The sequence below is a fragment of the Serinus canaria genome, chromosome 3 (assembly GCF_022539315.1).
Source record: "Serinus canaria isolate serCan28SL12 chromosome 3, serCan2020, whole genome shotgun sequence".
Taxonomy (NCBI): domain Eukaryota; kingdom Metazoa; phylum Chordata; class Aves; order Passeriformes; family Fringillidae; genus Serinus; species Serinus canaria.
The window spans coordinates 103,587,364-103,600,218 of record NC_066316.1 but is presented as its reverse complement, the minus strand read 5'-3'; the positions used below and the strand labels follow the sequence as shown (position 1 = coordinate 103,600,218).

Below are 12,855 nucleotides of genomic sequence, written 5' to 3'. Positions count from 1 at the left end.
GGTCTAGAGGTGAAGTAGAGATCTTATGATTATCTTGGGGTCAATGCTGATAGTCCATTTTTCCTCTGAGCCTGTGAAGAAAGGGTCTAAGCACAGGTCATGGGGATCTGGAGCTTTGGAAATAGACAGGACCAATAAGATCTTGTAAGATAACCTGTACAAGCTGCAGGTACAGAGCTCAGTCCACTGTCACATTGTCACTGTGCTGCAGGAATAAAGTGTAAGGATGTGTTGCCTCTTCCTGGCACTTCTATTGTAAATGTCTCATGAAGGAAAAAGAGACTCCAATTTACATATCCTGGGGTTGAATAGATAAGCAATCATTTTGAAAAATGAGTGTATGCACATATAAACACCCACGCATGTTGTTAAACCTTCTGACCAAGGAGAGATAAGCCTAGTGCTGATTGTTTATGATCATGCAGTAAAATTTCTATGGAATTGTTTTTCTTGGGTGAAAAACAGAAACAGACACATTAACTCACTTCATTGTAATGCCCATTTTATTGTAATTATCTTTCAATTCTCTGAGCTTTCAGCATCTTGTTTTGGCATTATAAACACCTGCAAATCCTAGGCAACATAAATAAAAAAAGAACATCTTGTTACAATAATATCTATAGAAAATGAGATTGGTGCGAGTATGATAATTGCAGCTTTCCAGTTCCCCTATATCCATACACAAACCAATAACATATAAAGGCTATTTATTCAAAGTGCTAAGTCTTTTCATGTTCTTTATTAGAGCACAGTCCCATGTGATAGGCTTCATAAATAGGTAAGAAAAAGATTGTTTGAAAAAAATTATGATCAGAGAAATTGTATTATTCAAATTTTTGGGTAAGTAGCTGAGATGCAGCTCCTTTAAGAAGTTTCCCTGAAATCAGATGAAGAGCCTGGGACAGGGGGAGGAAGGTAACCTAGAGCTCCTAACCTCATCAATTCTTTTGAGAACAAACCCTCTTTAGGAGACACATCCCAAGAATTTTATATTGTCAAGGGATTCAGGAGGAAAAATTGTCCCCTCACTGGCCTTTGTTGGCAACTCCAGTAAAAATCAGTGGAAGGAAATCCTCCCAAACACTGTTTAAGCTAAGGATTTGGATGAGTGGCATCTGGCCTATCCATTATCATACCTAACACTTGGAAAAACAGACTGTTTGTGCATGCCTGTAGCTGCTCTGGTATCACCACTCAGAGGAGCAGGAGGAGTGACGTTGCAGAATGAGATTGTAATCAGATACACAACTCTGAGATGGGCTGGAAGAGGCCTGGAGGATCAAATAACCTGTGTTCTAGGATCAGGGCAGGTTAGGTAAAAGGTAGCAGGATTGTAGCAGGTTCTATAGAAGAATGCTAACAGAAAGTTAACTTTCAGTACTTTAACAAGGCATTTTAGGGACTAGCTCCTAGACCTTTTTAGTCTATGACAGGTATCATCCTGGAACCATCTGGAAAAATGTGAAGAAAACAGCTTATAATACCTCTCCTTCCCCAAGAGCAGGAAAAAACCAGCTGTGCCTCAAGATAGTAGGAAATACCAGAGACTTCAGTGTGTTTGGTGTGGGTGAGAGCACAGCCTGTGACTTTTGTGCTGTGCCTTCAGAATCACAGAAATTAGTGGAGATGGCTGTGGTAGAAAATCAAGGGAACTGAGATCTCCCCACCTTTCTGTACACTGCTCCAAGCTGCACTGCCCTCATGGGACACATTTCCTCTAAGTCTAGCCTGAATATCTCAAGCCACAGCTTGAGACCACTGCTCTGAGCTGCCATTAAAAAGAAGGGTACAGGTGGTCTTCACAACTCCACCTTGAACAGCAGGGCCCAACGCTAGATGCATGATTTCAGGAGTTGAGTCCAAAGAGACAGAGTGTTTCCTTGCTCTGCTGGCCACACTTCTAATGTAGCCCAGTATGTGGTTTCTTTAATTCCTAGCCAGAGTATTTTGCTGGTACATATGCTCTAGGGTTTTTTTGGTTGTTTTTTTTCCCTCCCTTTGTCACAAAATAAGTTTTTTTTCTTCAGGGGGATCACAGGAAGAACATGGGTGAATGTTGGTACTTGAGTGATGCTGCTTGTGTCCTCATCATGAATGGATGGATCCCAGATGACAAGTGCATTCTCAACTGAGGAAACTGACAGAGCTTTAAAGCACTCTCATCTCATGACAGAGGGTTTTCTGTGGGAGATGTGGGATGCCTTCTGAGACAGAGAAAGGACTATTGTGACTGCACACCTGAAACTGGAAGAAGCATAAACTTCCCAGAGTGAATACCTGAGTGAAAAAAGGTTTATTTCTTGTGGCCATGGTGAGCCCTTGCTTTATTGATTTGAGAAGCTCTGCAGTCACAGTGGGCAGAACTAGGTGTAAGTAATTAAAGGCATTGCCAGGAACGGCTATGGGTCTCAGCCTGTTATTTGAATAATGTTTCATTGTCTATCTTCTTCTGCATTTTATCTTGAAATAGGAGATAAGATCCTGAAACAGCCCTTTTTGGGATGGAAAATACAAAACCACATATTCGTTTGGAATCCATATGTAATGTCAAGGCAAAGCTGAAAAGGAGAAAAACATGTCCCCAGAATTTTAGGGAAACATGAGGAGTCATAGCTGCAGTCCATCTCACCTGGACCCTTAGTGTCACTCACATTCTACTCATTGCTCTTTACAGAAGAATATTTTCTGAGCCTTGAAAACCAAGGGATAAACCATGAGGTGCAGGCAGCCACGTGAAGGAAGGATGTTATCTCAGTTTGCATCCCTGGTAGTTGGAGCAACTTCCAGCAACAACTGGAGGTGCAAAGTGACTCTCTGTAAGAAGCGAGGGTGGTACTTGAAGCGAACCAATGGGAAATAAAAAATGATGCCACTAAAAATGAAGAGGATGATGTAGAGGATCTCTATTTGGGGCTGATCAATGATGGGAGCTAACACCAAGTACACAGCTGCCATCAGCACAATTATGGGGATGATAATTGGGACCTGTGAAAGCAAAACATCAGCATAAATACTCATGTAATTCTGGGCCTCTGTGTGTCTGGACAACTCTGGAACTTCTGCAGAAGGCTTTTTAGATGAAACCTTTCTGCAACCTGAGATATTACCTAGAAATACCAATTAATCCAGACATCCTGTTTCCCAGCCTATCCCCACTCCAAGGCTAAACATCCCTGCAAGAGCTACACCATCATATCACACCTGAACCCCTGGTCTTTCCTGCCCTCCTAGACCTGAAGATGCAAACTACTGGGTTTAGTGCCAGGTCTTTTCTTGCTCTCCCCACTACCTTGTATCTAAAAGCCAAGCTGTAGACAAAACACAGAGCAATTGAATTCAAATCAACAGTACCTTAGCACCCTTGCACAAAAAGTTTTATCCATGTATTGAAGACAGGTGGACAGGCAAACTCAAGGGCAGTTTCTGAAAGCCTGGTCAGAAAGCATTAAAACTTCAATTTGAAGCCACCCTTCCTCAAAGGAGGGTGGCTTGTACATTCATTAATAATCCTCAGTCACTGAGGAAGCACTGAAGATCAGCTCACTCATGGCATCAGGGGAAGAACACATGACTCTTGATTTCCCTCCTTTTACCTGTTTTGTGGGCAACAAACCTGTCCCTATGTCATCTCAAAGAACTTGGGGCACTCCACCTAAGTTATTTGTCCCTCTGCAAGGTTCTTACACCTGGGCTACCCTCAGAGGAGCTTGCCCAAAGTCTGTGCTCTGAGCATAAATGGGTGATTACAATGTTGATCAGAATCATCCTTCATTTACCATTTAAATCATTTCGAAAGAAAGAAGATATGGTGGATATATATTTTCATAGTGAGGAGGCAGGGCATTATTAGCTTATCAAGGCAGAGAATTCAATCTTGACTTATGCCTGTATGTTCACATTGTCTCACCCCTTGTTGGCTTTGCTGACACAAAACTTGAAATTAAAAAAGGAAGGACAACCACATTGAATCTGTAAGCCACCAGTGCTCACTCTTTTACTCTTTTTTCTAAATGTTCTCTTAGCCATTTGAACAATATATGAAAATATTTGAGGGGTTTTTGTTATTACTTTACCTTGTAAGATCTTGGCAGTTCTGGTTTCTTGATTTTTAAATACAGGAGTCCAGAAATAGTCATTCCATAGAAAAGCCATGCCATAAAACTTGAAGAAAAGAAAAAAAAAAATTAGACAGCATTAAGCTTGGGGTGAGGTCATCCAGGAATGTCAGTCCTGCCTTGCAGATCCCAGATGTTCATATCTCCAATTAAAAAGGTGAATATTGATATAAATTTAGTAGTTCTTCCATTAATTTCCTTTTTAGCACAAACAATGAGAACTTAAGAATTGTCTGAACATTACTGATTCAATGGGGATGAAGCACATTCAGTCAAGTCTCTAGTGACAGGATCATTCATGTATTGCAAAGGTGCTGGTTCCCAAGTTCTTTCTTTTCTTTCTTCCCTCCTCCTCTTCCCAGTATTGGTTAGAAAGCAATAGCCCAGGCTCAAAAGGATAATGCAAGAAAATACTTATAAACAATGTAAAACCCAGGAGCACAGGGGATGCAAACAGAAACCCTACACAGACATACCTGAAGAAGTTGACGATGCTGGTGAAGTTCCCTGATATTATCATTATTAAAGACATGGCAGATGTGAACAGTAGAGCAGGGGAGGGTGTGAGGCGTCCCACATGAGCCATGGACAGAATGTCTGGCTGAAAAACAAAGCAAAGCCCTGCATCATCATTTCATGGGCTCAGAGCTCCTTACTCAACCCTTCAGCTGCTGGTGGGAGCTTTGCTGCAGCCAGAGCCATTCAGAAACAGCAAAAAAGCATCATATAAAACCAGACCAACTCCGAGGAGTGTAAATACAGGAAACCCCTTCAAGGATATTTTTATTGTGTCTCACTGGTTTCATATCAAATATGCTCAGTTTGAGCAGGCAAAATGAGATTTTCAAACTACTGATGTGACAGAATGAGTCAAATTAGAGCTTTCCTAATCACCATCAGTACCTTTTGTCATGAGCCCACTCTTCTCCCCTCTGTCATGTCTCTCTGGGACTTGACTTCTCTTGGGATGACTGGAAAATTAGACAAGGACTAGTCCTGAAACATTTATGTAAATACAAATTAAACTAGGATTTGTTTAAGGATTAGCAGCCTGTTTATTGTTTGTTTCATCAGGAAAGTTTAATGAGAAAGGCTGTTTTTAAATTTTATTTTATTTTATTTTATTTTATTTTATTTTATTTTATTTTATTTTATTTTATTTTATTTTATTTTATTTTATTTTATTTTATTTTATTTTATTTTATTTTATTTTATTTTATTTTTAATTCCCAACCAAAATATCATGCAAGGACCTACCTTTGCTAGAGATGAGTGTTTGAGAAGTGACATAAGCATTCAGCTCATAGTCTGGTATGGTCAGATTCAGACTGTCTGTGCACTTCTCAGCACAGAGCTTGCCATGATAGAGCAGGCATTATCCTCAGAGAGGGAAGTTGAGGAACCAGTAACCACCGAAACCAGGAACCACCAAAACCAGCAACCACCAGCCCAGTCATCTCCACCAACCTGGTCATTCATATGCATAAAAGATTCCCTGCTGTGAACGAGGAGGAGAGGAGCTGGTGTGGAATCCTAGATTCATTGAATGATTTGGCTTGGAAGGGACCTTAAAGATCATCTAGTTCCAACATCCTGCTGTAGGTAGGGACACCTTTCACTAGACCAGGCTGCTCAGAGCCCCATCAAGCTTGGCCTCAAACTTCCAGGAATTGGGCATTCACAACCTCTCTGTGCAACCTATTTCAGTGCCTTCACACTTGAGGACAGAAATGCCAGATGTGGGTGGGAAGGACCAAAAAAAGCAGAGAGATTCAGGAGGAACACAAGAGGCCTGCTCAAAACAGAGGTCAAATACAGCTCAGCCTTTTTTCTCCTCCTTGTGGAGCAGTATGGTTAAGTGTGTGTGGAGGTGTACCTGTGAGTGAGGGGGTCTGTATCAGCAGCTGAGACGTGGCAGCAACCTTGGAGGTTTGTTTGCCCAGACAGCAGCAACTGGGGAGACTGGGATCCAGGGGCTGAGTATCTGAGCCCAGCTGCTGGAGGGACCCACACTGTATATATGTTTTATATTAATTTCTCACTAATGGACCCCTGATCAGCCAGATAGGGAATGAAAGGCCCTTGGTGTTGTTAGTGCTGGTATTTGCATGAGCTCCAGCTATGTCTGTATGTGGAGCTCTAAGTTCCCTGCTGGCTCTGTACATACATACACAGCTATACCTGTATGTGTATGTGTGTATATAAATATGTTTGATACCCGTGTTTGTGTGTGTGTGGCTACTGGGAATGCATGCTGGACTTATTAGATGGACCAGGGAGGGGGGAGCTGCAGCAGCCTGACCTCCACTGGGTTACCAGATTTGGCTCACGTAACAAAACCAATGATAAACTCAAGCTAGAAGATATGTGAGGCTTGGTGTCACCTTGTAATTTCTATGAAGCTTGAAGAGCAGAGATAGCCAATGCTGCATCTAAGCTGGACTACCCATGTGAAGGCTGGATCACCCCTGAGACCAACCTGTGTAGTCAGTATAACAACTGCAAAGGCAACTGGCTGGTGCTGTGTTACCTTCCCAGGGCAAGCAAAGGCGCCTTACAACACACAAGCATGGCCAGGTTCTCCTTTCCTGGCAAGTATATTGACTAGGTCACCCCACAGCCTGTGCCTGGTGCTCCAATGCAGCAATATTTGAGTGGTTCATTTCAAAGCTGTTCTTAGAATTCAGGCTAGATGTGAATATGTTATGGTTTTGAAAGTACCTGACTAAAAAAGAAAGCCCAGAGACAACATACACCTTACATTTGAAAGAGATGGGCATTAAAGTTTTTGAGCAAGGAACAAACCCCTTGAAGAGCTATCACTCTGCTAGCTGAACATACACAGTATTTTCCTCTCTGCTTTAGTGTCACAAGAAGATGAAGTTGCTCAAAGCAAGCCAGACCCCTTTCTTTGTGCTCACCATGTGGCCCTCCCTGGCAGCAATGTAGCACACACGGCCTCCACTGAAGAAGGTCCCATTCGAGGAACCAAATGTAGACAGGGCCACCGACAGGGAGATGAGCCATGCCCAGCTGCCCAGGACTTTGTCCCTGAGGTGGGAAAGAGTTCACAGCATAAGATGCAGTTCGTAGATGTACTGAATACCCACTGTAGAACCAGACAGGTTACATTCTTCCATTATTTCTGCATTATACAGAATCTTTTTCTGAAGTCTTTCTAGTGATTTAAAGTCTTCTTGCAATTCCCATAATATTTAGTGACTAGTAAGTTTGTCTTGTCTGACAGCTTTTCTTCCTGCTACATATATTCTGTCCACACTGCAGTGGTGTACAAAGAGGTTACAACAGGCAAAACCACCCTTTTTTTCCACAGTACTGAAGCTGTGGCAAAATGCCTGGAGATACTGCTATCACAATCAATAATATTAGCCAGGAAATCACAGAAAAACTGTTCCCATTACATGGAAGTAATATTCTGCATTACAATCTCTTCCTGAATATGCATAGGATTTTAATCCTTTAATCCTACATGCACCTATTACTGCTCTTCTGTGAATCTGATTTATGCCAAAACAATGGTTTGAATTCCAGACCTTTGGTTCTACAACTTGTTCAGACATTTCTGTTTCACTTTCTAGTTAACAGAAGAAGTAACAGAGTTACAGAGTTCAATGCAAACATTTGGAAGGAATGATAATTTTCTCACCTAAAAGTGAAGATTGTCTTCTGGAATGAAGCAGCTTTAAGAATATTAATTGAGTAATAAATGCTGGTGTTTGAGGAAATTATCACATACACAAACACTGTTTATCTAACTGGCAAAAATCCAAACCTCAAATGTTTTTTAGATCACTTTATTTACAAGCAAACTGAAACCTGTGGTTGTTGTTAAATCACTGTCATCAAAGAAACGCTGGGAAGAGTTTCCTGAGCTCCTTTTGTGGCTGCACCTCTCACCACTGAGAAGTGTTTCTTTCTGGCAGTTTTCCTCTTACATAGGGAATAAATGCATTTAAATGTGACAAGTCCTCCTCTGGCTTCTTCATGCTCCTCCCATTCCTTCGTAATGGCCTTAATAGCTGCATGTCTTACTTGTGAGCCACAAACTTCACCTTCTCCTCAGACTGGCTCCCTATCTGTTCCCCAGCCTTTGACTGTCCAGCTTTCCTGTCCTAGTTCAATATTTCTTCCTGAATTGCACTCTTGGGTGAAAAGGTCAATCAGGCAGGAAAAGGAGACGTTACAAAGGAGAAAGCTCACAAATAACTTGTTAATTAGGAATAATGGAAAAGGAAGTGCAGGAAAAGTTCAGGACACTGCAGCTTAGGGAGGCTTTGTGACATGCTCAAACAAAGCACTAGACCTTTAAAAGCTCCTACTCATAATGATGTGAAAGGCTATTAGAGAACACATCCAGCAAGAGCTCAGTCAGATCTTCAAATGGGAGATCTTGTGAAATGCACACAGAAACAAAGCTGCTGCTGACTTTTTTTGGGAAGAGTAGTACATAATCTGTGGATACACCATGTCATCATTTCTGCTAGACAACTCATTTAGGACTATCAGGGATTCTGTGTCTTTGGAAATATTTAGACTAAAGCTGCATGTTCTGGTGGAAGATCATCGATGGTGTCTATATCTCTCATGATGGTCCCGTCCTTCTTTTCCTCAATTCCTTTCTTGTACAGAAACTGTTTAATGTCACCAAATACTTCACCAAATACCTGATGAAAGGTAGAAATCGTTTCTGTGCAGCTCTGGAAAAACACAAGCCAAACTGAAGTTACAGTTACCAAAAGCTACACCCAGCCTGTGTATAACAGCTCTCAAAGGTGTTGTTGAGATCAATGCCATTTTCCATTTCCCCACAGGTGGAGAAACTGAGACAAAAGACTCTGGTCTGCTCTAAATTCCAGGCGCCAAGTAGACAGGATTCAGCCAGTTGACTCCTATCTCACTCCCAACCCACTGCCTCTGCATTAGCAGAGCAGCACATTGTCCTCTCAGTTTCCCTGGAAATATCTAAAATGTGCAAAATTTATCAGTCCCAAGTCTGGATATGTACCCTCGCTGCATTCCCAGTGCCAATGGGGACATGCTCCTGGTGTGACCTGCACCTCTCCTTTATGGACACTTTCCATGTGGTAAAACTTGAGTTGGGGGAGTTACAGGTTCCCAGTGTAAACAAAGGGAATGGGGAGTAAGGAAAGTGCCATCTCAGCAGCCTAGATGCACCTTGGAGACCATGGCCAGATGGAGCTGGTCAGCCTTGGCTTCACAGAACCATAGAATCATAGAATCATAGAACAATTTGGAATGGACCTTGAAGATCATCCTCTTCCAAGCCCCTGCCATGGGCAGGGACACCTTCCACTAGACCAGGTTCCTCAAAGCCCCTTTCAACCTGACCTTGAATGTTTCTAGGGATTGGATATCCACAGCTTCTCTAGGCAACCTGTACCAGTGCCTCACCACACTCACAGTAAACAATTTCTTCCTTATGTCTAATCTAAACCTACTCTCTACTCTCTTTCAATTTGAAGCCATTCCTGCTTGTCCTACTTCTACATGCCCTTGTAAAAGCTTCCTTTCCAGCTCTCTTACAGCCCCTTTAGGCCCTGGAAAGTGCTGTAAGGTCTCCCTGGAGCTTTCTCTCCTCCAGGCTGAGCAGTCCCATCTCTCTCAGACAGCAATGTGCTTCAGCCCTCCGAGCATCTTTGCCACCCTCTTCTTCTCTGTAACATGGTCTGACAGGACCTCCTGGCCTGCTCAATGCAGTGCTGCCACTTCCTCTGGGAAAAACACTTAAATCTCCTGAAACTCAGGAGCGAACCAGTGTTTCTCAGAGCTGCATTGCCCATCCTGCCCCACACAGAGCTCACCCCCAAGTGACAGCCACAGCTCCTGAAGACAGCAGCTCAGAGGGAGTCATGGCTGCCAAGTAGCTCACATTTACCAGCAAATACAGGCACGTAACCAAAGGAATGGCAATCATCAGAGCTCTGGGAAGGGTCACCTGGAAAAGGGATGACAGCAGTGTTAGGTGCAGCACTGTGCTTTTTTTGTTTGGTTTGGTTTTGCCACCACCCACATCTCTCATTCAAATTCCTCCACTCCCTAAACCTTTCCTCAGAACAAGACATAGATCCAGATTCACATGGCAGCTTTCACACCAGCCTTGTACAGTTCCAAAGTTAGTCTAAAAAAACCCACAACCAACCAACCAAAATAATTCAAACAAAAAGAACCCACTAAGTCTTACAAAAAAGATTTTGATTTGTAGCTGCCCAAGCTGCCCAAGATGCATTTTGCATACTTCTTGATTATTTTAATATTGATGTATTTGTTATTAGTATGTTATGTCTCCTGGTGTGCTGCATCTTCCCATAAACACCTCACTACCATGGAAAAAGTTCCAGTGTGTGTTGTATCCCATTTAACTACACTACAGTTTAAATCAAAATAGGGTGTTGATTTCAAAATCTCCAAGGGGATTTGCTCTAGGACGGAAATATTTCTGTTTTCTTAGTGGCAGGATCATGTCTTAGAACACCACAGGATCATTTTAAGACTCAGTAAAATCAACAGTGTCTTATGCAACTGAAAATACTGGGAAATGGCAACTGTTTGCATCTAAGAACCTGAAATATCAATTTTTGCATTCCCCATTCTCAACACAGGACAAGATACAGCAATTCCTAATGGTAGTGTATCCACTCTGGAAGGGCCTGAATATCAGTACTCATGATCCTGTGGGAGAGAGTGGCCCCGGGATCTTTGCTGCCATTTAGGTTAATATTTAACTGTGTATTTGCATTTGATCTGTAGGATCTTGTCTGCTGCACTGGTACAAAGCACACTCTATAAACTCTGCACTCACACAACTCTTGCAAATAAGAGTTGTTCACTGCTGCAGTTTGATCTGTGAAAATAGATAATACAGTGCAGAGAAGGCTGATGTGAGATGCAGGTGAGCTACTTCAGTGCCTATAGCATGGAGTGCACAATGCTAAAATATAGATGCTTAAAGACAGGGATTATTCAGAGTTAGATTGCCTTTCCAGTGAGGCTTGGTTTGCTCTGAAGGTGCCCCTTGATGCAACAGGGAGAGATAAAGTAGTTTTCTGAAGCATAGATTATGGATCAAGTCTTTAAGAAAACAGAAGTTGTTAAGAATCCTTTATGGATTATAGCAGTGAGTGCTTTTCTGAATAAATCTAGGTGTCTACAATTAGATCCTCTAAACACTAAGAAAAAACTTCATCTCCAAAGCATCCAAGTGCTGCCTAATAACTTCTTTGCAGTCAATGGGTTATTTTAGGACTCTTATATGACCACAAGATGGTTTGGATTGGAAGTGACCTTAAAGATTATCTAGTTCAAACCTCCATGCAATGAGCAGGGGTTCCTTCCACTACACCAAGTTGCTCAAAGCCCCACACAAGCTGGCTTTAACACTTCTGGAGATGGGGCATTGGCAACGTCTCTTGTGTCAGCGTCTCACAACCCTCACTGTAAATCCCTTGATTACCACTCTTAACACAGTCACAGATAGAATCAAACATATTAACAGCAGGATTAAGTAAGTAAAACCCAGCTTGCTCACTCACTCACTCACTCACTCACTCACTCACTCACTCACTCACTCACTCACTCACTCACTCACTCACTCACTCACCTCAGGCTTCTTCAGTTCCTCAGTTACATAATTTAGGTTGTTCCATCCATCATAGGACCAGAGCCCCTGGTAAAACGCCACTCCAACTGCCCCAATACCTGCAGTGGTGCCTTGAAAACCATTCTGAAAACTCTGAGTTTGTCCCTTGGCAAGCAGCACCAAGCCACCCACCACAATCACCAACAAAGCCAAGAGTTTGGCAGCTGTAAAAATGTTCATAACAGATGTTGCCAGCCTCACGTTGAGGCAGTTGATGATAGTTAAAATGAGGATGCAGGCGGCAGCTGCACATTTGATGGCAACCTGAGGAGATGAGCATCCTGGATAGAACGGTGCGATGGCGTACTCAGCAAAGCTCAGACAGACAGCTGCCAAACCAGCTGGTCTCACCAGGATGACAGAAGTGTAGGCGAAAAGGAAAGCAGGAAAGGAACCAAAAATCCTCAAAATGTAAATATATTCTCCTCCAGACTCTTTAATTATTGTTCCAAGCTCAGCATATGACAAGGCTCCAAACATGGCCAGGAGACCACATGCTGCCCAGATCAGCAGGCTGCTGGCAGGGTTCCCCATGTGGTGTAGTACCCACTCAGGGGACATAAAGATCCCTGAGCCTATCATGGTACCTGCAATTAACGACACGCCGCTAATCAGGCCAACCTCTTGTTTCAGTCTTAATTTCTCCTTCCCTTCAGTCAGATCTGTGGATGAATGGAGTGAATCTGTTGCCTTCCTTTCCCTCATTGTCGAAATGTGAGGAGACAGGAGACGTTGTTCTAAGGAGAGAATCTGAAAAAGGATTAAGGCATTTGAATAAGGACTACCTCAGGCTTTGAGGTTTAGTTAATAATTACAAAAGTCACACTGAACACTGTTGAGAAACACAAACCTATCTTCTGCATTTCACATTCTTTCATTACTCATCTTATCTTGGTAATTTATTATGCCAAGTTTGATTATCCCTGAATCTCATTTCAAGCAATGATAATGGACAGTATCCAGCACGACCTCAAAATCACTCAGCACATTACTGGACTGTGATCCCGGTTATCTCTCCTTTAAATCATGCCTCAAACAGCACGTGAAATAAGGATAAGGTAA

General features: G+C 42.4%; 1 protein-coding gene across 1 annotated transcript; it reads right to left on the bottom strand.

Moving 5' to 3' along the window:
• Nucleotides 1-481: 481 nt before the first annotated feature.
• LOC103823012 (b(0,+)-type amino acid transporter 1-like) lies at nt 482-12,539 on the bottom strand. The gene is made up of 6 exons (XM_018921198.3): nt 11,755-12,539; nt 9,959-10,092; nt 7,037-7,166; nt 4,592-4,716; nt 4,074-4,161; nt 482-2,985 (listed from the first exon to the last, which is right to left on the bottom strand). The coding sequence occupies exons 1-6, from the start codon at nt 12,496-12,498 to the stop codon at nt 2,752-2,754; spliced, it is 1,455 nt and encodes a 484-aa protein (XP_018776743.1). The 5' UTR covers nt 12,499-12,539; the 3' UTR covers nt 482-2,751.
• Nucleotides 12,540-12,855: the final 316 nt, after the last annotated feature.

Coding starts and splice junctions, on each gene's coding strand:
- LOC103823012 (XM_018921198.3), bottom strand. CDS start 12,498: ATGAGGGAAAGGAAGGCAACAGATTCACTCCATTCATCCACAGATCTG. Junction 10,093..11,754: donor AGGAACTGAAGAAGCCTGAG/GTGAGTGAGTGA, acceptor TCCCTTTTCCAG/GTGACCCTTCCCAGAGCTCT. Junction 4,162..4,591: donor AGCATCGTCAACTTCTTCAG/GTATGTCTGTGT, acceptor CTTTTCTTCAAG/TTTTATGGCATGGCTTTTCT.